Genomic DNA, 27,960 nt, shown 5'->3' with positions numbered 1-27,960 from the left:
CTTACACTTGAATAGACGATTAAAGCAAGTATATAATTTCTTGGTATCGTTAATTTATAGTAAAACCAAGTGAAAAAACTTCTAACATCTTTCTCTAATCCAGAGTAATTTAATAATAAGGTGTGACACCTTTTAGCAACTCGTATATGAAAATATGACTTCTGCATTACTTCAACCTTAGTATCACCTAGAAATCACATGCATTAATGTCCTCACAAACTCAATTGGAAACCTAAAAATTTTTGCTGCTTACAACCCTCCATCGGAAACATTGTTGACCTCAGATCTGGATGCCATCCTTGGAGTAAAAGGACCGGTCATCATCGCTGGAGACTTCAATGCAAAGCATCCTGCCTGGAACAGTAAATCTACCAACAAAAATGGCTGCATACTGTTTAACTACTCAAGTTCCAATTGCATAGCTGTGGCTGGTCCTTCAATACCAACTCATCTCAGTCCAATTGGCTCCTCCAACGTCCAAGATATAGTTGTCCTCCAAAATGTCAAATTGCAGTACAACTTGGATTCACTTGACGAATTAACCTCTGAACACAACCCTATTCTGCTCCAATTAGGCAATCAGAAGGGACTGTTCCCCCTGCCTCACACCTTCATACCTTGGGAAAAATTATCCAATGTGCTCCCAAACTACTTTGGTCCTGTTCCTCATATTAACTCTAAAGAAGAAATTGATTCTGCAATCAATAAATTTACTCAGCAAATCAATGCAGCCTTATCATCTATCACCTCAAATACTCCTACTTCTAAGCCTAAAAGACTTCCAGAAGATATTATGAACTTAATCAGGGAAAAAAATAAGGCAAGAAAAAGATACCTTAATACCAGGGCTCTCCAGTATAAAAAGTTACTCAAGCCGTTGATTAGTGCAGTGAGAGATACACTGAAGGCCCACAGAAACGAACTATGGGAAGATAAATTGGCTTCCATTTCACCCGGTCATCAAACTGTTAAGAAATATCAAAAATAAAAATAAAACTCTTCCTCCTCTCAAATCGGATTTAGGCATAGTTCACTCAGATGTGAAAAAGCCGAAACTATAGTCAAAAACTTAGAAAAGCAGTGCAGCCTATCTTATGATATCCTGAACTTCAATCATATTTATAAAATCCACCGCCACTCCAGATACATACTAAAACAGTGTGATACTTGTACCAGCCAACTCACACCTACTTCTCCAGCCGAAATCTACAACATCAAAATTTAAAAAATAAAAAAGCTCCTGGAACTGACGGCATCCCTAATAAAGTTATTAACCTGCTACCCCGAAAGGCCATTGTACATCTTACAACAATAATAAATGCCATGCTTAGATTAAAATACTTTCCCTATGCTTGGAAGTTGGCAGATGTGGTCCCTATATATAAGCCTGGTAAGGACCTACAGCTGCCACAAAGTTATCGCCCATCAGTCTGATTTCCAATTTGGGCAAAATCGCTGAAAAAGTCATCCTCTCCAAAATTCAAGTTTCTGTTAACAAGCTAAATATCTTACCTATAGAGCAGTTTGGTTTTCGCAAACTCCACAGCACTACTCAACAGATCCATAGACTAGTTGAATACATTACCACCAGCTTCAACTGGCATCAATACACTGGAGCAGTCTTTCTTGACTTAGAAAAGGCCTTTGACAAATTATGGCATTTTGGACTCCTACACAAGCTGATTTTAGCTGGATCCACCTCATTAAGTCTTTTTTTTCTGGAAGACGCATGCAAATTAAACTAAATGGGGCAGTATCTACCCAGCGGTGGATCTTGGCAGGAGTGCCTCAAGGATCCCTCCTGGTGCCGATACTTTTCTCGATTTACATTGCGGACATCCCGCATAACCCAATGTCATCTATCATTGCTCTCTATGCTGATGATACAGCAATACTGGCCAGATCTCTTAAACCGCATCTTGTTACAAAGAAACTACAAGTTATCCTGCTGAAACTGGAACGCTGGTTCTTCATTTGGAGATTGCAAGTAAATCCTCAAAAAAGCAGTGCTCTTCTGTTCACAAAAAATTCAACCTCTCCCAAAGAAGACATCTTTCTATTTAACATCAAGATTCCCTGGAAAACAGAAGCCAAATATCTTGGCATACTGCTAGATAGAAAACTAACCTTCAGTCTGCATACAAAATCCTTATGTGCAAAGGCATCAAAAGTTATCACTCATATGGTGTTCTAATTACTCTGGATTTAGAGAAAGATGTTGAAAGTTTATTTTTCACTTGGTCAGACTATAATAAATTTAATTTAATCCTTTATCCTAGTGTGTGCAAACAAAGTCTCGCCTGAAAGTATCTTCAGGACTGGGGATGAAGTGGTACAACACCGGGCAACTCCTTGCAAAGGTGGAACTCCTTTGCAAGGAGTTGGATAAAGGATTAAACTAAATTTATTATAGTCTGACCAAGTGAAAAATAAACTTTCAACATCTTTCTCTAAATCCAGAGTAATTTAATAAAAAGGTGGCACACCGTTTGGCAACTCCTATAGGAGGAGATGACCTTGCTAATGCTTTTGCCTTGTATCTCCAGTTGGGCCTGGCTCCCACTGAAGAGACCTCAATAAAGGTCAAAACTAGTCTGGGTAGTCGCCCTTCCCTTAATGCATAACATTATACATATCTGCAAGGAGATGTGTTTTGCATTATGGGAGATACTGAGATAGGAGTGTTGGTAGCTTGCTCCACCTTTGCAAGGAGTTGCCCGGTGTTGTACGACTTTACCCTCCAGTCCTGAAGATACTTTCAGGCGCAAACTTTGTTTGCACACACTTGGATAAAGGATTAAACTAAATTTATTATAGTCTGACCAAGTGAAAAATAAACTTTTAACATCAAAAAGGAAAGCCGAATTAATAAAAAAAAATTGAAGATAAACAAAAAAAAAAAAAAAAAAAAAAGAACTACAACTAAAAGAAAAAGAAGTAATAAAAAATGTAAAGATGGAGAAGGCTGTGGATCATCAAATGAAAACTCTTCAGGCTCAGAAGAGTTTATGGATTATGAAGAACCAACTCATGCTAATAAAGAGAAAGCAAGAGATATAATTAAAGGAAATATAATAAAGTTTACTGATTCAAAGTTTTCTTAGTACAGTTATCATCTACATGAAAAGAAAATAACTAGCTTCTAAATCAAAAATGATAGCCATAAAACTGAAGTAATGGAAAGCAACTGGAAAACAATTTACAAGAGGCAGGTTTCACAATTGCTTCTTCAGAGATTGCAGATCTCATCGGGTTCATCCAAAATTTAGAAGTTAAAGACTTACCAGTAACACTTCAATAATCATAGCATCTCATTTCTGCATTGCCTCATTAAATATATGAGGATTTCATAGGCAAATTAAACAAGATACTGTATGGAAACTTATGCTACACCATAATATCAGGTTTTTGTTTCACCAAGAAACATATTTCTGCAGATATAAAGATATAGAAAGTTTAACAGATAGATATTCACTTCTTTCTTATTGGAGCTTTGGAAGATTTAACAAGGCTGGAGTAGGAGTTCTTATTCTTGCCCCCCCCCCCCCCCCCCCCCGGGTCATTCTGAAATATCCAAAGGGATGCAGAAGAGAGAATCTTGACAATAGATTGGAAATACTGTGGATGTATAAAATAAGGTTTATAAATGTTTATGCTCCATCGAATGGAACAGACAAAAATTCTTCCAGGAATTGGAGCCATATTTATATGGCACCCACTACATCATAGCAGTTGGAGACTGGAATTGTATTGAAAACCTCACATTAGACAAAATAGGAGGACATCCTGGGAGTGGAAAAGTGGGATGTGCACAGTTAAAAACATGTCTTGACAATGCTCAACTAGTAGACATATGGAGGATTTGCAATCCTAATCGCCAGGCACATACATACATGAATCAAGGTATTGGTACTCGTACTGATCGAAATTATATCTCTTCTTCCCTTATAAATAGGATAATTCAGATAAAACATCTTGACATCAACATGTCAGATCATGATCCAGTTATACTTAAGTTTCACTGCATGGAAAAAGTAGAGATCTCTTCTGCACCATGGAGACTTCCACCAAATTTTCTGTTGATCTTTTCAACTAAATTCCAGACCCTCTGTTTGAATTGTAATAATGTTACCTGTAATTGGGATATGTGGTTAAAATTAAAACAAACAGTAAAGCAGAATATGATAGAATGGGGGAAAGGAACAGACTTTCCTCAAAAGGAAAAAGTTGAAAGATCTGTATAAAGAGAGAAGCTGGTTTGTAACAAACCAACACAATGGTATAGAATGTAGCAACATCATTAGAAACATTAACATAGAGATAGAACTGGAAATTCAGAAATAAGTAGAAGAAAGAAATTTTAAGATAAGAATACAACAGCACTTAGCAGATAGCCCTTCAGCTGCATTCTTCAATAGACAATTTAAAAAATTTTGCAAAGAAAGGACTATCACTCAAATCTGTGTTGATGGAGAAGACATGTCCACCACTAAAGACATCCTTGACTCCTTTCAAAAACACTACAAAAATCTGTTTGAAGACAATACAGCAATCCCTCGATTAATGTGCCCGCGATTAGTGAGTATAATTTTTTTTTATACCCAAATTCGATTAATGCGCCTATATACATCTTAAAAATAAATGTTACCGATTTAAAAAATTTTCTATCTATACATATTTTATGGCTAACTATTTTAAAAAAAATCACTTACCAGGATAAAATAATTTAGCTACCGATTTAAAACATTTTGCAAAGTTATTTTTAATGGCATACTACATTATTTCTATCTACACTATCTTCCAAATTTAATGCTTAAATTAATGTCGTCTGCTAAAAATCAGCTATCAGCTAACGCCTTTTTATTCCCGTATATACGGGAGTAGGCGAGGCCATTTAGCCCTATCTAACTTTTGGAGACTGAGTGGGCAGTTCAATCTCCACTGGTACCAATCAGAGACAGATGGCCCAAGGCTATCACCAATTAAGCGGTACGCAGTGAAGAGAGACGGCTCAAATGTGCCGCCATCTCGTGGTCTCTAACCCTAACACAATATATTTAATGTCTGAAATAATGTGGGTTCTACGGTCGATTTTCTTGAGTTTACAGGACGAAAAACCCGAGTTTCCGGGAGGAAAAACCTGCTTGCCCGTGCCAGAGATCGACTAACTCGGGAACCGGTCGAAAAAAGGCTTAGAAAAATTTCCTCTAGTCGCCGACTAGACTCGAAACCAAGACTTCCTTCGTGCGTCCTAGCGCGGTGGTGTGCAAACGCCACATCCACTGAGCTACACAGTCGTCTGCTAATTACATAGTATTTTGATGATCATATCTCCTTTGCAATCGTTTTCCTTACTGTTTTTATTTTAAAGTATTTTCCCAATCTTATATCATGAGTAAAAGAATTAGTGAGCAAAAATGTGGAAGTGTGATAATGATTCGAAAAGTAATCTCATTGGAAGAAAAACTTGAAATAGTAAAGAAAATGAACAAGGCGAGTCCAGAGCAAAGATAGGACAAGAACACAAAAATGGGTGAATCATCTATAAGAGCAATTTTAAGCAAAACTACTGAATACATAGAGAAAGGTAAGGTTTCTTCAAGTTCATCATGCATGCACTCGAAATCAAAGTATTATAATCATTGAATTAGTGAGACGTCTTTCTACATAGATCGAAGATTGTAACCGAAAACAGATCCACTGACCTTATTAAATCAAAAGCATTAAGTCTCTTTGCATCCTTGAAGGAAGGGCCATCAGTGATGGGAAAAAAGAATTCCACGGTAGTGCTGGGTGATTTTAACGTTTCATAAAGAGAAATAGCCTACATAATGTTCTAATCACAGGCGAAGCTGCAATTGCAGATAAGGAAGTGACTGCAAATTATCCAGAAATTTTGAAGAAAATTGTGGACGAAGGGGGCTATTTTGACCAATAAATATTTAATGTTGATGAAACCGGCCTTTTTGGAAGTGAACGCCTTCCAAGACTTTTCTGGCCAAATCAAAGAAATCTCAGCCTGGTTATAAAGTCGCAAAGTCGAATGAAATTACTGCGAGCCGTTTGGAAGCACATCCTTCCGCATTGTGCAAGGATGTGCTAAATTTACATTGATGCACAGCAGGAAGATCCCAAAGAATATGAAGAAAATTTAATCACTGACAAGCCCAAAGAGATTTCACAGAAACAAATTGAAATATTTTTTGTGAAACCGAATTCTTAAGCAGCAATGCTTAGAGGCTGACCTTGATAAAGAGAGAAGCAGTAAAATTTGCAGAAGAGGCAATAATGTCATACCGTCAGTTGTATGAAAAAAAGAAACAGAATGCCAGCCAAACTACGTTAGCTGAATTCTTTGTTAAGAAGCAGAATAATAAATTTATATTCTGTGTATGTTTTTTTTTTTTGGAAGTTAGTTGCTGTCTGCTGTCGCGATATAATATATTTTGGTTACTGTTGGAATCGAATGCATAATGGTGGAAGACAAAACGAAGCTAAGTTTTCATTACTGTATTTAGTTATATTCCATTTTATTTAATGTACTTAAATGTTTTGTTTTGCTTGTAATTATTTGTACTTTTTTTTCTATTTATTTAACAGAATTTATTAATTGAATAATTAACGATTATGCTACTCGGCAGTAAGGAATGATGGCGGATTCAGCTGCAGTTGTAAGTGGCGTATCGCCAAGTCCTCCACCATTTAAGAACTCGATTATAAGAAATATCATAAGGGACTTTGTGGCATGCAGTACTTGTGGCATGTATGCGTCTCGAGAATTAGATATGTGGTTTGTTAAAGAGAGCGTATGTGTGCAAAATGCAGGCAGTGGGAGGAAATAAGTGTCGAATTATCAATATCCGACCTTGTTGCTCCAGGAATGGGGAATGAATGTAGGAAGACAAGTAGCGTGATAGGAGAGAATGAAAAAAATATATGTATGAATGAGAAAATAATAGTTGATAGTGTGGAAGGCGTGAGTGACTGTGAAAGTTTAGGAGATGGTTTTGTTTGGGAGAGTGAATTTAGATTAAGAGTGACTGACCTGCAGAGGGAGATAGATGAGCTGAAAGAGGAGGTGGAATGTCTTGTGAATGAGAGCAGAAGTATGAAAGATAAGATTAGGAGAATGGAAGAGATAAATGCAAGCCGAATCAGAGTGGGGGAGAGAGAGAAATTTGGGAGTGTTAGAAGAGGAGAGAAAGGAAACAGAAGAGAGGGAATGAGTGAGAGGTATGTGGGTGCTAGAAGAGGAGAGAATGGAAACAGTAGAAGAGAGGGAATGAGAGACAGATATGAAAGTGCTAGAAGAGAAGAGAATGGAAACAGTAGGAGAGATGGAATGAGAGAGAGATATGGGAATGCTAGAAGACGAGAGGTTGGAAACAGTAGGAGAGACGGAATGAGAGAGGGATATGGAAGTGCTAGAAGTGGAGAAAATGGAAACAGTAGGAGAGAGGGAATGAGAGAGATGTACATGAGTGCTAGAAGAGGTATGGGAATGCTAGAAGAGAGAATAGCAATAGAAGAGAGGGAATGAAAGAAGAGGAGAGAATGGAAACAATAGGAAAGAGAGAGAATGGTAAGAGGTATAATGTATGGCGACTCAATGATCTGTGGTGTTCAAGATAGGATGCGTGAGGAGTGTTTGCCAGGAGGAACAATAGAAAGGGTGGCTATGGCAATCAAGAGAGGTGAAAGGGTGGATGAGATGATTGTGACGGTAGGAACAAATGATTTGAGTGGTAATGTAGGTCGGGCAGCGAGAAATATGAGAATTTTGCTTGAGGCTGTACGGAAGAAGACAGAGAGAGGAAAAATAGTGTGCGTGTTGCCTAGGTATGATAATGATGAACTGAGCAGAAGAGCGGTGATATTGAATGGCATAATAGCGAGAATGTGTGACAAGAGAGGACTGGTATATGTGGATGCTTGGAGCGCGTTTGAGGAAAAAGAGGAATTGTATGCGAGAGACTGCTTACATTTGAATGAGGAAGGACGTAGGCATCTGGAGAGATTGCTGTTCTGAACGAGTCAGTGTGTCCCAGGGAGGATGATAGCAGGGGTGGCCTCTTGTAGGAATGGATACTTGGGAGAAGGGAGACGATGTCAGGTAGCACTGAGCCCAGTGAAGTCTAGAAGGGATAATGCTGGGTATAGAAACAATGGCATTTATATGTTTTATACTAATGCCAGGAGTATCCGGAATAAAGGAGAGGAATTGGGGGTGCAGATAGCATCAGCGTGGCCAAACATTATTGGGATCACTGAGACGTGGTTGACAGAAGGGGGATATAATAACAGGAATAGAAGTCACTGGGTATAGCATTTTTCGTCAGGATAGGAGGGGAAAGCGTGGTGGTGGGGTACTGTTTATGATAAGTGATGACCTATGTCCTCTAAGAGTGGAGGCTTTGGAAGGAAGTGAGACAAATGATTTTGAGATCATATGGTGTGAGGTAGAGGTAGGCAAGACAGGATATTTAGTGGGGTGTTGCTACAGACCCAGGAGCACAGAGGATGGGGACCAGGAGATGTTTAGACAGCTAAGTTTGGCAAGTGCAAGAAGAATGATTGTTATGGGGGATTTTAACCATAGTAGTATAAATTGGAGAGAGGAAGATGCATGTGGCAATAGGGGAATGGAATTTCTAGAATTCTTGAGGGACAAATGTTTTATTCACCATGTAACAGAGGGAACAAGAGGTTCAAGAGTTTTGGATTTGGTTATAGCATCAGAAGAGTTGATAATAACTGAGATGACATCTCTCCCACCGGTTGAAGAGAGTGACCATATGGTTTTGACTTAGAAAATGAATAGACATGCAGGGGTATCAAAGAGATGGGAACTTATGTGGAATTATAAAGCAGGTGATTATAATAGTCTTAGACGTCACCTTCGGGAAGTTTCATGGAGGGAGGAATTGGAAGGCCAGGATATCATTAGTGCGTGGGAAATTGTGAAAGAATATTTGTTAGCAGCAATGGTAAGTTGTATACCACAAGTGAAGAAGAGGACACAATTTGGAGTAAAGTGGATGACAAACAATATTAAACAGGAATTGCATGCGAAAAAGAGGCTATGGAAGGGATATAAGGAGACAGGTGAAGAGAGGATGCATGAAGAATATAAGACACAGGCCAGAAGAGTGACTAGTGTGGTATGGAAAGCGAAACTGGAATATGAGAGGAGGTTGGCCCTAAGATCCAAAGAAAATCCTAGAGAATTTTTTAGCTATGTGGCCAGTAGGAGGAGAAATGACTGTGGAAGAATGATATTGTGGGATAAAAATGGGAATAGAGTGACTGATGCAGAGGACATAGTGGAATTGTTCAATGAACACTTTATTGCAGTATTTCATCCTAGAGGAGTCAGTTTTAATGCTAGAAGGATAGGGCTGGTTCGAGGTTTAGAGGTACAGGAGGAGAGTGTGTTTCAGATACTGAGTACTCTGGATGTCAGTAAAGCTTTGGGACTGGATGGTATTTCACCACGAGCTTTGAGAGAATGTGCCAGGGAACTGACAGTGCCTTTAACCTGGCTTTTCAATGAAGGTCTGGCTTTGGCAAAGGTGCCCAGGGAATGGAAGGAAGGTAAGCTAGTGCCATTGCATAAGGGTGGTAACAGACTGGAAGTGTCTAATTATAGGCCAGTCTGTGTGTCATCAGTAATTGTTAAGATCTTGGAGAAAGTAGTGAGAGACCGTATACAACATTGGGCAGATGAGGGTAATGTTACCTGTGAGAGTCAACATGGATTTGTGAAAGGGCGCTCTTGTTTTAGCAATATGCTAGCCTTTTATAACAAAGTTACAAGAACATTAGATAAGGGAAAGGCATATACTGCCATTTTCTTAGACTTAGCAAAGGCATTTGACAGGGTGCCACATGATAAGCTGATATTTAAGTTGCAGCACATGGGTCTGGATGTCAGATTGGTCAACTGGATTCAGGATTGGCTGTCTGATAGGTATCAGACAGTTGTGTACGGTGGGGCAGTTTCAAAGAAGCAGAGGGTTACAAGTGGGGTCCCACAGGGCTCAGTACTGGGACCTATATTGTTTAACCTTTATATCAATAACATTGTCAGTGGATTGCAAGGGGATATTCAGTTGTTTGTGGATGATGCGAAGCTGGGAAGGATTATTAGTAATAGTCCAGATGCAGCAGCGCTTCAAGAGGATTTGAATAAGTTACATAGATGGGCAAATGAATGGGGGGTGAGTTTAATGCAGCAAATGTAAGGTCTTGAGGTTTGGGAAACATCGATGGGACACTGCATGCTATGGGAGGAGTTATACTAGAGGAAGTAGGGTAGACAAGAGATCTGGGGTTGATGATTGATAGAAACCTGAAATTTTGGGGACATACTGCAAAGGTGGTGAAGGTAACACAGAGGATTGCTGCAATTGTGAGAAGGACACTGACCTGCAGAGATAAGAGGGTTATCATTCCGTTGTATAAATCTCTGATCAGACCATACTTGGACTGTTGTTCTCAGATTTGGTCTCCAGGATTTGAAGGGTGATAAATTAACTGTGGAAAGGATACAAAGACGGATGACAAAGATGGTTTCAGGACTGTACAAGGATAGTTACGAGGATCGGCTGAGGGAATGTGGACTGCAGAGTTTGGTGGATAGAAGAAGGAGAGGTGATATGATTGAGACTTTTAAACTGTTGAGAGGTGGTTACAGGGTTGACACTGGGGAGTTCTTTCGCTTGGTTGAACAGCAGGAAGGAGTAATGACAAGAGGCCATCCCTGGAAGTTACGAAAGGAAACTGTGAGCAAGAGGGTGAGGAGTGGTTTCTTAGTGTAGAGCGTGGATGAACCGCGGAATGCATTGCCTGATGGAGTGGTGAGAGCAAGAACGGTCAATGAGTTTAAGGAGTGGTATGATAGACTTTGTGTTTCTTAGGGGGGATCTCCCCTCGATGAATCTTGACAGACTTTATGGTCTTAGGAAGGACCTCCCACGATGAGTCTTTTGACTTTATGGAGGCCTGAATAATAATAATAATTTATTGTCTTTCAGCTTCATGGTTTTCCTTTAACTAGGCTCTGAGACATACCCTAATTCGTTTATAAAATATTAAGGGTCAAAAAAGAAATTTGAGGAACGAATTATACTTTTTCCCATAGGTTATTATATTCAATTAGTGCATTTTCGATTAATGTACCTGTTTTAAAGAGTGCATTAATCGAGGGATTTCTGTAGTACTGTTGGAAATTATAACTCTTTTAACATTAATGGCTTACCTGTTCATATTCAAGATGGGCTTGACAGCCCCATTACATCATCTGAAGTTACCACAGCCTATAAAGAATGCCAGACAAGAAAATCCCTATGACCTGATGGTATAAGGATAGAACTTTATCGTGAAGCCTGGAATTTTATTCTTCTCATATCATTACACTATTTAATTCCTTTCTCTCATCAGGACACATGCCAAGTGAATTTGTAGCAAGCCATACTGTCCTCATTCCTAAACCTAATAGAGATCACACCTTAATCAGCAGTTGGGGACCTATTTCTCTATCTAATACTGACTACAAGATGTTTTTCCACATTATCAATAACAGGCTCAAAGTGGAAATGAAATATATAATATAATTAAAAGCACACAGATGTGTGGAGTACCAGGTCGAGCAGTAGAATTTAATCTATTTCTGCTATGTGCTCTAATCCGCTTAGTTAACATGAGAAAGCAATTAATGGCAGTGCTATCAGTAGACCTTACTCAAGCATTTGATAATATCCAGCATCCCTTTCTATTCCACATCCTCCAACAAACTGGTGTAGGTAAAAAACTGCTATCTGTTATCAAAGAAGCCAATGCCAGTTCAACCACCAGCCTCCTAGTTAATGTATTCCTGTCAGACCCAGTAAAAATTCAAAAAGGAGTCGAGCAAGATTGCCCTCTCAGTCCACTGCTCTTTGCATTGGTTCTTGAACCTTTCTTACAACAAGTCAACAATATGCATGTTGTGCAAGGAATAACAGTTCCTTCAACTAAAAAGGAAAATAAGGTATTAGCATATGCTAATGATGTAGTTGGAATTTTGAAGGATAATGATTCCATATATATATATTTTTGGTGAAATAAAGAGCCGAGAGGCTTCACTTCAGCGATGCAAAATTATAAAAATTAAGAGGATATTGAATCCAAAATTATTTCAAAGCTGAATATACAGAAACTACAATAGTTTTGTGCCGAATGTACAGAAACTACAAGAGTTTTGTGCCGAATATAGAAACTATAAAAGTTTCTGTGGATCCAAGCGTAAGCAACCTTTCAGGACAGGGGCAACTCGTGGAATACTAAGGAAAGTGATCAGAACTTACTCCATCTTTGGAATTTCTTCAACTATCAATGAAGTATGGAGGATTTGGACTTCCAGTCTTAAAATTTTGCTATTTAAGCATTGCAGCTTCAAAAATCCGTAAAATATCAAACTAATCACACATGTGCAGACCTTCTCCGGTACTACTTGGGTTTTCATCTTTCCCTGTTTGGAGTTAATGATTATAAAGGTCCAAAAGCTGAGATTCTTTCTGAATACTACATACCCCTGTGCTTAATTCTAAGACTGCTAAAACAGTCTGGAATTGGCATTCTTTCCATTAAAAAAAGTAAAATTCGGTATAAAGAAATCTTTAATCTCTTTCGCTGCGAAGTTCCACAGTTGCAAAATATTGTTGTACTGACAACAATATTTTGTTTCATAACTTGATAAAGTTCCAAGGGTACCCTAACAGGAAGGATCTTGCTTGGAGAATTGCATATGTCTGCCTTCCAGTCAATGCCATCAAATTGAGGTACGTTAACATCAGAGATCCAATCTGTGACATCTGTTACCAATTGGAAACAGTAGAACATGCATTCTACAGCTGCCCTCTTGCTCTACGTATTTGGAACAGATTATGTAATGTGTTGAGCATGCCACTATTTACAACAGAACAGGTTATTTTTTTACAATACCCACCAGTATCCCATAATGCAAAGTACATCTCCTTGCGGACATGTATAATGCTTCTCTTCCCATTGCTGACAGCAATGGGAAGAGAATTTTGATTTTTATAATTAATGAATTAAAATACCATTTATGGAAGGTTAGAAAAAAACTTGGATTTGAAAACCAGCAATATGACATCCAAATGCTTTATAGTATTGTAATGTGGAAATTTATTTTTCAGTCAGACGTTTTTTGTATTTAGAAAGAAGCATTCTAGGAGATATCAAATTTATCACTATATGTTGTAGACCACTCACATTATGCAATATTCACCAGGGGGAGATAAAATTCTGTCTATTCTTGCTATGAGAGGTTTTTTAAATAGTTCCATCCTCTTAATTCAATGTAGTCTTATAGTCAGTTGCAGGAATGACTGGAGAGAGAGAGAGCAATCCCAGACGGAGAAGGCCAGCTCAAGGCGGTTAACCCAGATGAGGCTAACCACCTGGGTATCAGTCATTTTTGCGCTTTAGTTTGAATTGGTCTTTTGGTTGTTCATCTATATGAGATTGATGAAAAAAGGAAAACTGATAGCCTTTGGCTGTATGATGATGATATAAGAGAGCTGAGGCCTTTTCTTTCTCTCTCTCTCTCATGCTATCTATCTGTCTTTTTTCTCCTTATACCATCAGGCTCTCTTGCACCCTTATACTAACTACCCGAGGCCTATGATGAATAACCCTTTATTTTTCACCTCAATAAAGGTCCGAACCGGTCTGGGTAGTGACCCTTCTCATAATGCATAGCATTATACATGTCTGCAAGGAGATGTGTTTTGCATTATGGGATACTGAAGCAATTATGCGAAGTCTTAGCTTCCTTATACGAGTTGCCCTAGTCCTGAAAATACTTCAGGCAAAACTTTGTTTGCTTACACTTGGATAAAGGATTAAACCATGTATATAATTTCTTGGTATCTTTAATTTATTGCATAATACATAATTTGTAAATAAGGATATCTATATATCATTTGAGGGTATATTTCAGCAATGATTATAATGATGGAAAAAAAATCAATATCAGCAGAATTCAAGATAACCACCATTAACATAAAAAGAAGCATCAATATAAAAAAAAAAAAGCAAACTGATAGACGATTCTCTAGTTTTCTTGAGAAGTACACCAGACATAATTGGTGTTACTGAAATATAAAAGACTGAAACTGGTTAAATCTACTAAATATAAGATCTCATATTCAGGCAATAGTGATCAGGGAAAGGAAGGAGTTGTGTTACCATGAAATTGCGAACACAAGGATAAACTTCTTGATTGGTAGGCAATTTCAAGTAAGGTTAAGTGGGCAAATTTGACAGTGAAACTTATTTGTGTCTGTGGTCCCACAGAAGGTCTTCCTAAGGAAGAGTGGAAGAAGTTTTAAAAGATAAATAACTCTCAGGCATATAAAATATTTTGAGAAATTTTTAGAAAAGCGCTTTGCTCTTTTCTCCAAATGCTGTACAAATAATAATGATGGTGTTGGATTTCTGTTCAGGACAAGTACTAGTCATCACTATGCTGTACTGGGCAAGAAATTATAATCTTGTTTTAATCCTATACCCAACATAATATTTTCTCAATGTTTCACTTTGAGAGAACAAAGACATCAGCTATGATAACTTGAAGAAGAAGAATTATAAACAAGGAAAGTTGGTACAGATATCAAGAGATACTGTTGCCACCATGGAAACCAGTATATAGGCACTGCATAGGAAACATGCACAATCCATGTGGTCAAATACATACCCAACAGAGCCTTCCATATTCACTTTGCCAACATTTACGGCCTCGACTGCAACCTTAATGGTGTTCATTACTATCTCCAATCTACTAAACTCCATTTACTCCTCCTTGCAGAAACCCAAATCTTACACCCCCCCCCCCCTTCCCAAGCACTACTCATCTCATCTTTCCTAACTATGTACTCTTTGACTTCTTTTGCTCCAACATGGCATCTGTGCATATCTTCTCTGACATAACTTGCCATTGAGCACCCAACTTAGAATTGCCTGACTTTGAACATTCTTTGTTGAAAATCTCCCTACTCCACTCAGTCAAATTCATTTGTTGTCTGTATTGCTCTCCCAGTGTCACCATCCACTCTTAACTTTTTAACTTCCTCTCCTTACATATTGATCTTCTCCAGTCCTGCTTTCTTGAAATTGAAATCATCCTCCTAGGAGATTTTAATGTTCACAACACCATCTGGCTTTCCTTCTCCATTTGCACAGACCAAGGACGCAGAGATGCTGCAACATTTGCCATCACTAGTGGCCTTACACAGATTGTTCACATGCCTACCAGAATACCAGATAATCCTAGCCATTTCCCAAATATCCTAGATTGCCTTCTCACTAGTGACCCTTCCATGTATGCTGCAAAAGTATTGGATCCCCTAGGTAATTCAGTATTTTTGTTGAGGAGCATTTCTTTTAAAATTATGATGTTTAGGTTGAGCACATTGCACATAGGTTTGTGTAAATTGTCTATTGGTTTTTAGTGAGTATACTTTATGAAGCTGTAGTGGTAGAGAATGTGCGAGCAACTAAGCCTAATTTGAGTAGCTTATTATAGTACTTTGTTGTATGCAACTGCTTAAGAATTTCTGTCGCTAGTACTATGCTGCTCAATTTAGTTAAGGAATCCTAATATAAGGGGAGAGTTAGCAAGGGGCCAACCACCCTTCCTGTAAAAACCCTATTGGTTACGAAACCAGCACCACAGACGCCTCGGAATTTCGGATGCCTTTGCGACTATGATTATTAATTATTTTGGTACCTGGAATATATGTAGTTTGGTGAAAGATGGAGCTCTTTTTAATGTGATGAATGTCTTACGACAGTATAAAATTGGACTTTGTGCTGTACAAGAAGCACGTTGGCCGGGACAAGGCTCAACCCGCAATCAGGGGTACACGCTATACTATGGTGATGACAGAGGACGAAGAGTCCTCGGAACTGCGTTTTTAGTTAGTGATAACTTTTTGTGTAATATTTTAAATTTTAAACCTGTGAACAATCGGCTGTGTACTATTAGAGTTAAGGGACGTTTTCAAAATGTGTCTGTTGTGAACTGTTATGCGCCTACTGAAAAGAGCTCAGAGGAAGCTAAAGATTGTTTCTATGAAGTGCTTGAACGTACTTGTAATAATCTACCATCCTATGACATCAAACTAGTGGTGGGAGATTTCAACACGAAGCTGGGGAGAGAGCGTGTGTGGCACCCTTTCGTGGGTAGTGAGAGTCTACATGATGAGTGCAATGATAACAGGATCCGACTTGCGAGTTTTGCCGCCACTACAGGATGCTTTGTAAAGAGCACTATGTTTGTGCATAAAGATGTCCACAAACAGACCTCGAGATCGCCGGATGGTAGAACAGCTAACCAAATAGACCATGTACTAGTGTATCAACATCACCACAGCTCCATCTCGGATGTGAGACGTTTCAGAGGAGCAGATGGAGATAGCGACCACTGTCTGGTAACCTACGATTTCAGGCATAGAATTGCAGTTCAGAAGCCCACGTGTCCTACCATACGATCAGCATGGGACCTGGACAAGTTGAAAACAGCGGAAGGCAAGTGGGCTTTCCAGTTAGAGTTGCAGAATCGTTTTGGGGAGTTACAGGAGGAAGAGGATGATCCGGATGGGATGTGGGACATCATTAAAAATACGGTCATGTTAGCTGCCTCGAGAACTGTGGGAAAGAGAAAGAGGAGGAGAAAAGCATGGTTTAATAGACAGTGTGAAGAAGCTGTAGCGAAACGAAGGGAAGCACTATTGAACCACCTAGCAGATAGCAGGAAGAAAGCCATATGGGTAAGATGAGTGGTGAATACATGTCTACGCAGGGAAAAGCGGAAGTATCTTAATGAGAAAGTGGCTAGTATAGAGAGAAATAGGGTGGCAAATAATGGACAGGAAATATACCGGACGATCAAAGCCATGCGAGGTGCCCAGACACAAGCAGCAACCATAAGAGATGAGAGTGGAAATCTATTAACAAACTCAAAAGATGCTCTCGCTCGGTGGCGTAGATATTTTGCGAACTTGCTGAATGCCAATGCTGGAACGTCAGTATCGGAGGGTTATACTCCTTATCAAACTGCTGAACCATTTATTGAAGAGCCGACATTTAGTGAGATTACTCGTGCTGTCCGCATGCTGAAAAATAATAAGGCTCCAGGAGTGGACTGCATACCGGCTGAGCTCCTGAAGAATGGTGGGGACGTCCTGCTGGAGCAGCTCATCTTGATGATCTGACAAGAAGAACAGCTGCCGACGAGTGGAAGGAGTCGCTGATCACCCCAATATATAAGAAAGGAGATAAGACTCAATGCGGCAACTATAGGGGCATCTCACTGCTGTCGACTGGCTACAAGGTGCTGTCTAACATCATGCTAATGCGCCTCACACCATATGCAGAAGAGTGCCTTGGTGACTACCAGATGGGCTTCAGGAGGAACCGTTCCACAATAGACTAACTCTTCACGCTGCGCCAAGTTTTTGAAAAGTGCTGGGAATATAATCGGGAAGTTCATAATATTTTCATAGACTTTCTAAAGCCTATGACTCAATGATACGCCCAAAAATATGGCAGGTGTTAGAAGAGCTGGGAATTCCTCGAAAACTCTGAAAAATGGTGCTGGTGTGCGTAGCTGGTTCGAGAGCAAGAGTGAAAGCAGAAGGTGACCTTTCGGACCTGTTTCAAGTACAGACTGGTGTGAAGCAGGGTGATGGGCTTTCTCCGATTCTCTTCAATCTAGTGTTGGAAAAAGTAATTAGAAATACAGCAAATGGCAGGTGGAGTTGACATGGGGGTGCAAGTTAGGATTCTTGGCTACGCTGACGACCTGAACGTTATGGCACATCAACGGGACGAGACAGTGGCATTGGTTAACTGTTATTGAAGAAGCTGCAGAAGAAGTTGGCCTGAAAATAAATGCCGAGTAGACAAAATACCTTTTTATGAGTCGCCATGCTGCTCAAGATCCAGAGGGAGCTGCACAGTTTGAGAGAGTGAAGGTATTTAGGTACTTGGTTTCTTTCGTGACTGAAGACAACAAAGTTGAGGCTGATGTCCAGAGTCGGGTAAATGCTGCGAATGTGGCCTATTATCAGGTGCATCCCCTTTTTGCCTTGCGCTTGCTGGAGGGGTCATGGCAGATGGAGTCTGGAGGAGGCGATTCAATGCTGCCATACACGCTTTATACAACTCGGCAGACGTATTGATGGAGCTGCGAACCCGGCGTCTTCAGTGGCTGGGGCACTTGTACCGTATGGGCCCTGAAAGGACTGTAAGACAAGCATGGGAGGCCTGACCCCGATCAGGGAGGCCGCCAGGGAGACCGAGAAAGAGATGGGCGGATCAGGAGAAGGAAGCCCTGCAGGCTGTCGGGCTGGAGACTAGAACGTGGCAGACAGGCGCAGAGGACCATGCCCAGTGGCGACATGTGGTGCTTGAGGCCAAAAGTTTCCCCCAGGCTGATAGCGTCTGGCTAATGTAATGTAGGTAATTCAATCCACAATTGAGTGCTTGTCTCATCTCTCATGGAACAATACTCACATAGCTTCTCCCAAACAAGGGAACAATGCTCACACAGGAACTCCCAAACAGTAGAAGTCTGGCATTATAACAGTATACCAAGTGGGATGAATCGTCTGCTAATTCTGTGCCTCATTCCCATGGTTAGAGACAGCAGTTCAGAGTAGTATGGGAAAATGAATGTTTCCATGCTAGTAATGATTACTTCGGTGATACATTTAGTACCACCGAAGTAATCATTACTAGCATGGAAACATTCATTTTCCCATACTACTCTGAACTGCTGTCTCCTATCTTACTTAGCCTTGGTTTTCCAAAAGGACTGCTAAGGCTGTACAAGCAAAAAAATCAAACATACCACAATACTGGCTTTCATCTAGAACTCCATCTTCCTTTTAGTGCTTATACTTAAGCCCAAAACAACTGCAAGAAAACTATCAGTGCTTCTAAAACAGAGATTGAAAGAGCAAAAACAGGAAACATATTTTGTCCAAATGGCAGCCATGCCCTTTGATCTCTCACCAAAGCAGTTGATATTCAATTTTTTCCTGACACTATTCCGGCCCTTGTCACACTCAGATGGCTCTATTGCATCACACCCACAGAAAAAGCCAATCTCTTGACTTTGCCCTTTGCCTCCAATATATGCATAACTGATCATGGTAAATGCCCTCCAGACATTCCAGATACCCAGCACTCATTGCTTCCGCTGTCCTTTCACCAAAAAGAGATCAGAAGATTATTGTTCAAATAAGATGCTAAAAAGTCTTCTGACTGATGGCATTTATCCAATTGTCCCAAAAGTTTCCGCACCAGAACTAACTCCAGACCTGACATAGGAGGTCCTATGTCACCTGTTTATGTTCTTACTCCATTGGTATCTAGCCTGGAAATTGACCTCTTTTCAACCCTTTCCCTAGAAGGTTAACAAATCACTACCATTAAACTATTGCCCAATAGAGAATGCTCCTGGAAGTTGTATAAGAGTGTGGTTAGTAAGGGTGTACAGACAATTTTTTTTACTTAGATAGTGGTGAATGAGTGGAATCAATTCCCAGAAGTAGTTGTGAATGCCCTGAGAGTGAATGATTTTAAGGAGAAGTGTGATAAGTATTGCATGTATAATGTTTAGTGATGTCTCCCACAAAAAGTCATCTGATTCCAAAGAAATAACTATAATAATAATCTGTTGTAAAATGCCATTGACAAATGTACTAAGATGCTTAACAACAATTATCAATACTATTTATGTGTTCATCATCAATTATCTGTTAAAATTAAATCATTTGATGTAGTGTAATTGTAGAAATTGTCAAGGTTCTTTTATATTATTATGATGATTATTATATGATATCTTTACGGAGCCCATGGAGGTCACTCTACCTCAAATGCTCCACCATCTGTGCTACATGAATTCCCATCTACAAATTTCATTTGGGTTTTCTTTCTATACTGTTTATGTGTTTTTATGTATTACTTGTTCTGTAGAATTTATTCCTAAAACAGTATTCCAACTTTCAGCATCTGAGGCAAGCATCAAGTCATCTTTTAAGAATTTTCATAGAGATGAACTAGAAAAGATATTTAAAGTAAGTGCTTTTAACTTCATATTTTATAGTTTTTATTATTATTATTTTTTAAAATGCTTTTAAATAATTCTTGAAACATATATACAGCAATCCCTCAATTAATGCGCCACCAATTAGTGCATTTTCGATTAGTGCGTCATTTTTTTCAACACCCAAATTTGATTAGTGCGCCTATATACATCTTAAAAATAAATGTTACAGATTTTAAAAATTTTCGATGTATACATTTTTTTATGGCTAACTATTTTGAAAAATCACTCACCAGGATGAAATAATTTAGTTACTGATTTGAAGCATTTTACAGTTATTTTTTAATGGCATACTACACTATTTCCATTTACACCATGTTCCAAATTTACCGCCAAAATTTATGTCGTCTGCTTTACATAGCATTTTGCGCATATCTCGTGCAATTGTTTTCCTTACTTTTTTATTTTAAATTATTTTTCTAACGTTTAATCATGAGTAAAAGAATTAGTGAGCAATAAATAGAAGTGTGAAAATGATTAGAAAAGTAATCTGATTGGAAGCAATACTTGAAATAATAAAGAAAAATGAACAAGGTGAGTCCAGAGCAAAAATAGGACAAGAACACAAAAATTGGTGAATCAACTGCTGAATACAAAGAGAAAGGTAAGGCTGCTTCAAGTTCATCATGCATGCACTCGAAATCAAAGTATCATGATGATTGAATTAAAGAGACTTCTTTTTACATGGATCGAAGATTGTAACCAAAAACGGATCTCACTATGCACTGACCTTATTAAATCAAAACCATTGTCTCTTTGTAACTTGGAAAGAAAGGGCTATCAATGATGGAAAAGAAGAAGAATTCCACTTCAGTGCTGGGTGATTTGAGCATTTCAAAAAGTGAAATAGCCTACATAATGTTCTAATCACAGGCGAAGCTGCAAGTGCAGATAAGGAGATATCCAGAGATTTTGAAGAAAATTGTATAAGAAGGGGACTATTGTGATCAACAAATATTTAATATCAATGAAACTGGCATTTTTTTGGAAGCGAATGCCTTCCAAGACTTTTCTAGCCAAATCTGAGAAATCTCAGCCTGGTTATAAAGTCGCAAAGTCGAATGAAATTACTGCTAGAAATATGCGAGCCATTTGGAAGCACATTCTTCCACATTGTACAAATGATTTTAGAGGCTTTTCAAATGAATCTAAGTTAATTAAATCTCATTCTTAGAAGTTGAGGGATTCCGACCTGCTAAATATAGATGCATAGCCGGAAGATCCTGAAGAATATGAAGAAAATTTAATCACTGACAAGCCCAAAGAGGTTTCACCGAAACAATTTGAAAATAGTTTTTGAACAATCAAAGTTTTTAAGCAGCAATGCTTAGAGACTGACCCTGGTGAAGAGAGAACAGTAAAATTTGCAGAAGAGGCAATAGGGCCATACCGTCAATTGTATGAAAAAAAGAAAACAGAATCATTGCCAAAACTATGTTAGCTGAATTCTCTGTTAAGAAGCAGAATAATAATAAATTTATATTCTGAATATGTTTTATTGTCTTTAAGCTTCATGGTTTTCCTTTAACTAGGCTTTGAGACATACCCTAATTCTTTTATAAAAAAAAATTAAGGGTCAAAGAAGAAATCTGAGGAACGAATTATACATTTTCCGATAGGTTATTGTATTGGATTAGTGCATTTTCTATTAATGCACCTGTTTTAAAGAACGCATTAGGCGCATTAATCGAAGGATTGCTGTGTATATATATATATATATATATATATATATTCTACCTCATCTTTCTCATCTGTCAGATAATGGGCTAAGTCTCCTATGAACAAATCTTTGCTGTCTCTCTCTCTCTCTACCAATAATTTTCCAGACACCCCTGTTATTTGAAGCTATGGAACATTCCTGGTTTGTTAATAACTTAAAAACACGTGTGTATAGATAGTAGGAAGCAGTATTTCATCGTAGCAGTTGAATACAGGTGGTATGGCAATATGATGTGAACTCAGTGATTTCGAGAGAGGTCACATTGGCGCCATGTCCATACGTGCCATTGCCACTCAACTGAAGCATCAAAAATCAGTGGTTGCCAATGTGATCAACAAATGGAGACATTCTGGCATCATGTAGGAAAACACTCGGGGCAGCCGCTGAAAATGACATATATGGACAGGAAGGTGTTAAAATGGGTGGCATGCAAAACTGGCTACAATTTGCACAGACCATCCATGTTGAGTTCCAGAGCATGAGTAACACCATGGTGAGCACTAATTCTGCACCAAAAGAACTCCATTTACTAGGCTTCCACAGAAGAGCAGTGGTACACAAGCTGAACATAACAATGAACAAGGCAGCTCGTCTGGCTGGTGCAAAGAGTGTGTGAACCAGTGGCGGCCCGTGAAGCTTTAAGTGGGGGTGCTGCCTATAGAAAATAATTAAAGAAAAATGATTTTTTTCCTAATTAGTAACCAATTTATTAATAAATAAATCTGTAGATTTAAATAATTAAAGAAAAATTCTTTTTTTCCTAATTAGTAACCAATTTATTAATAAATAAATCTGTAGATTTATTTATTAATAAATTGGTTACTAATTAGGAAAAAAAGAATTTTTCTTTAATTATTTTGTATAGGCAGCAACCCACTTAAAGCTTCAAGGGCCGCCACTGGTGTGAACCGAACAGTTGACCAGTAGAGAACAGTACGCTGGTGTGATGAATCAATGTTCACCTATTTCTAGTCTTATGGCAAGGTGTGGAGGCAGCCTGGTGATGCTTGTTACCACAGTGTGTTGCACACCCACAGTAAAGTTTGGTGGTGGAGTAATGGTGCATTCGGCTAGTTTGGGGTGGGACTACTGGTTGTTGTCCGTGAAGGCAGCTCGTTACCTTGATATTCTGGATAATCAGGTGTTGCCTACACTGTGGAGTTTTTATGAATGACCCATGTTTCACATGTTACAACATGTGAAAATGTGTTCTCTGATGAGCTGTGGATCAAGGGATGCAGACTGCAGGCATATAGGCCTGTTTGTTTCAGATGTTTCAGAACAGTTCAAATTATAATGAACCAAAGTCCCAATTTTGTGCTCTCTAATGTTGTATAAAAGAATTAATTTTAAGATGACTGTCCTCCAAATTTTTGGCAGATTAATGCAACTATACCTTTTGAGGTTAGAAGATTGTTTCATAGTCATTGCAGTCTCTAAAAGTAGTCTTTCTGAATTGTAACGACTGTTATAACACACTGTTTTCTTTAGGTACTTAACTATTGTTTGCTGCACACTGGATAGATGAGATAGAAAATAATGTTGATGTCGTCGTGTGTGTGTGTTTGGGAAGGGGGAGAGGTAGGCACATGTAGGATTTTATCCATTTTGTAGGAGCTGTAGCTATTGGCCAGAAAGATGTGGCTATGATAGTTGAGTTCTGTGGTTGATGTGATTCTTGATGCAGGTAACTTCTGTGTGTTGGCTTTCTATAAATAGAAAAAAGATAATGAACCATCTGAAAGACAAATGACTAGTTATCAGGAAAGGGCAGACAGTTATTTGAATCTATCTCTAACATGATTTATATTTTAGAGTGTCAACTATTTAGATGAGTTATAAAGGAAATCTAAAGCATCTTGCACATGGGGGGGATGGCATAAACATCTACGAGGGACGTCCAGAAAGTAAGTTCCAATGGGCTGTCAGAGAAACAAAAATATACTTACAAAAAAAAAAACTTTATCGGAAATTAAAGTAGACATCTTTCTACATAATTTCCGCCATTGTTCAGGCACTTATCATAATGGGGCACCAAGAGTTTTATACCTTCGTCGTAGAAGGTATACAACTCTTGGTTTCGCCTGCGATGCAAACCATGTATTGACCACTTCTTTGACTTTGTTGTCGTCTTGAAACTGTCGGCCACCAAGGAAAGATTTCAAATGTTTGAACAGGTGAAAGTCGCTTGGCACGAGGTCAGGACTATATGGGGGATGATGGAATTGTTCCCAGCCGACGGTGGTGAGCTGGCTTAACTGTTGTGTTAAGCCAGCTGTGTGTGTGTGGGTTGGCGTTATCATGAATCAAAACAGTGCCCTGGTAAGCATTCCACGTCATTTATTCTGGATTGCACGATGCAGTTTCTTAAAGGTTTGGCATGTGTTGATTGTGGAGCCTTGACCCAAGAAGTCTACCAGCAAACTTCCTTGTCTGTCCCAGGGGGCAGACTTAGGCATGGGCTTCAGCCCAGGGCCCCATTCAGTCATAGGGCCCCCTTTGTGGTCAAAAAAATAAAAACAATTTAAATTACAAATTGAAAAAAAAAATATATAAAATTTTTTCGTACGTAGGTAATGTTAAAATCGTTAATTTGCAACATTATTGGATTTGAATTAAATATCAAATATCAATGTTTTAAATGACAGTAAATAGTAAATATGGCTCTGTCTTCTATCGCCTCTGTTGGTAGTCAGTAAAATCAAAATATACTTTGTCATTTGTCAGTTATGCAAATAATATAGCAATGTCGGAATGGGAGTGCAAGTCTAGCTCATCCAGCTCATCTAAAGCTTGTTAGCTTAGCGTAGCTCTCACATATATACTTTCTACTCTCACTGTTTGACATTTGAGGTTATGTATAGTACAGTATACTTGAATATTAAATAGTCATTTGTTCGATGAAGTGTACTGTTCAGGTGTTTCGTTTCTTCACTGGTAAGTATCGGCAAAGTTTACTAAATACTAAATAAATATACATTAAACGTTAAACAACCTAATTTTTTTTAGTTTTTTTTTTATTTCTTTTCAGATTAAATAAATGCCTAAAAAATGTCTGGTAGAAAATATAAAAGCGGAGCTGAAAAACGAAAAAATAGAGAAAAAGAAAGAAGTAAATGTGCCAAAATTTCAAATTTTTTTGTATTGGAAAATAAAAATGAAAATCTAAACAATATAGGTGCAGTAATAAGCGAAAGAGAGAATAACTTAACCAAAGAGAAACAGAAAAAACAACAAAATGTATATAACAATATCGAAGAATTACTTGGACTAAAATCACAAGCGAGAATCTCTAAAAACAATGTTGACATTGACGGACATTCAGTATCAGATAAAAATATACAAGACCTAGACGATGACCAGATCTCTGAAGTCTCTGTTGCTGTTTTGCAAGAAGATAGTGGTAAAGAGGCAGAAGAGGCTTTAAAAATGCAGAGTTGCTTGCTAAATATGTTGATGTAGGTGTGTGGCCTACCAGCTAAATGATAATTTTATTAATCACTGTCTCTCACATGAAATGACTTATTTCCAAAATAAAGATCCATAAAATATATATCCAGTTTCAACAGGGTATGACAAAGAACTAAACAGATGATTTTCAAATAAGTTCTTTGCGAAAAAAATTAAAAATGGTCAATTACTGGAAAGGTCTTGGTTGTGCTATTCTACCATGGGAAGTGTTTTTTGTCTAGTGTGCAAACTTTTCTCTGAAATCCCTTCTCAATACACAACCAGATTCTCTGACTTGAAACATATAGGACCATGTTTAGAAAGTCACGAAAAGTCTAATGATCATTAGGAAATCATTATTAGTATGGTTAACACATAAAGAAAATAAGTCTGTTATTGACACACAGTTGCAGGAGCAACTAAGAAAAGATACGGAATATTACCACAATGTCCTAAAACATGTTATTGCAGTTGTGAAATATTTAAGTGTAAGAGGCTTGGCATTCAGAGGTCATGAGGAAATATTTGGCTCTCTACACAATGGTAATTTTATGGGGGTCTGGAATTACTAGCAGAGTTCGATCCATTCATGTGCAAACATATCCAACAATGAGAACTGCGACCAAAGCCTTTCACTTCATACTTATCAAAAATAGTTTATGAACAAATAATAGAGATTATGGGAAAACAAGTAATAAAAAGAATTATAACTGAAATAAATAGTGACGATGCAAAATACTACTCAATTGTGATGGACTCGACACAAGATTTGTCCCACAATGACCAACTAGCTATTATAGTACGATATTGTTTTGAGGGAAAAGTGTATGAAAGATGTGCATCTTTCATCAAAATTTGTAGTAACATTGGCCTATCTTTATTCAATTCCTTGCAAGAATTTCTAGAAAAAAAATGGACTGTCATTGGATAATTGTAGAGGACAGTCTTTTGACAATGCAGCAAATATGTCTGGCCGATACAATGGTGCAAGCACATCTCAAACCAAAACTAAATATGCTAATTATGTGCGTGTGCTGCGCATTCCCTAAATCTAGTTGGAGGAGAAGCGATTAAAGTTGCAACTCAAATTGTGAACTTTTTTGGAATAGTGCAACAAATATATGTTTTCTTTTCTGCATCTACCCATAGGTGGGAGCTTCTAAATCGTGAAACAAAACTAAAATTTTCGATAAAAGGTTTAAGCCAGACTAGATGGTCTTGTCACTATGATGCTGTTAGAGTTTTAAAAAATAGTTATGGTGATATCATGAACATATTAAAAACGTTTAGTGACAATATATATGAGAAACTTGATTTTAGAAGAGATGCACAGAAATTATATAATGATTTGGCGAAACTTGAAACTGCAATTTTAACTGTTTTTTGGGAAGAAATTTTAGAGAGATTCAATTTAGTTAACAAAAAAAAAAGTTCAGACCCCAGGCTTAGACATATGTGAAGGTGAGAAATTGATTACGTCATTAGAAGTGTTGTTCGTGAGCAACTTACGAGAACAATCAGATCAGAAACTAAATGAATACAAGGAGGAGACAGCCAAAAAATTAAGTACTAGTGTGGGAAAAGAATACAGTGATTTAAAAAAGAGACCTATTACTTCAAAATTTTTGAAAAAATCTACAGAGAAAGTTCCCCTAAATGAAGCAGAAAAATTTAAACGGGATATGCTGTACGTTGCATTAGATAAGTTGATTATGGATTTAAACAGAAGAGGCCATGTCTACAGGGAATTTAGCAAAAGTTTCAAATTTTTAATGGATTTGCAGGACATTAATATCGAAAATATTGACTTGGAAAGTGCACGTAATGCTATTGATTATTATTCGGATGATATAGACGAACATTTAATCAATGAATGTATTCAGTTAAAATCCTACTTACAGACTCATATGACTCATGCAGTGATATATTCAAGCTAATTTATGAAAAGAAACTTGTCGATGTTTTTCCAAATTGCTATACAATCTTAAACATTTTTTTGGCCTTGCCAATCACCAGCTGTAAAGCGTAGCGATCCTTCTCCAGGATGTCCTATATAGAAAACAAATATAGGACAACAATGACGAATGAAAGATTAAATTATTTATCAATTCTTTCCATAAACTGTGATTTAATCAAAGAATTACAATGTGATGATTAAATAAAAGAATTTGCAGCACAAAAATGCAGATGAGTTACTCTTTAAATGTCTCTTTAATGTATTAAAAAAACTTACATTATATAACACCTGGAATGTTTTATTTATTTTATTTTTAAGAATAAGTATTATTCTTATTATTTTTTTTCTTAGTCTTTATTCTTGACATGAGAATTTGGTTTAGTTTTTTGTTTTTTACTAAAAGTAATACCTAATATATTTTATTTTTTATTTATGTTTGATGTTTGTTATGTATACAAAACCTTTTTTTCATTATAACGGTAAATAAAAGTTTGTATATCCAAGTGCATCAAATAAAATAAAAAAAGTTCTTCAATGTCTGTTGCCTATAATTTTTTCTATTAAAAAAGGCTAAAAAAAAATAGTTTTTCGACAAAATGGCAAATGAGTTGCCACAACTAACCCAAACTTGGGTTACTTTTGGTTAATTGGATA

The 27,960-nt window shown here is 37.9% G+C and overlaps 1 protein-coding gene across 1 annotated transcript in view; it reads left to right on the top strand.

Moving 5' to 3' along the window:
* Positions 1-27,960, top strand: part of LOC150107904 (TATA element modulatory factor-like) — a 483,854-nt gene that overhangs the window by 66,319 nt on the left and 389,575 nt on the right. The window contains exon 4 of the mRNA XM_090390537.1: positions 20,083-20,150. Within this exon, the coding sequence (XP_090246663.1) occupies positions 20,083-20,150 (68 nt within the window). The remainder of the gene's footprint in view (positions 1-20,082; positions 20,151-27,960) is intronic.

The sequence above is a fragment of the Typopeltis vanoorti genome, chromosome 3, assembly GCF_054136105.1.
Source record: "Typopeltis vanoorti isolate ZY-2024b chromosome 3, IOZ_Tvanoo_1.0, whole genome shotgun sequence".
Lineage (NCBI taxonomy): Eukaryota > Metazoa > Arthropoda > Arachnida > Uropygi > Thelyphonidae > Typopeltis > Typopeltis vanoorti.
The sequence above is the reverse complement of the archived record's forward strand: the minus strand, read 5'-3'. Positions and strand labels throughout refer to the sequence as shown.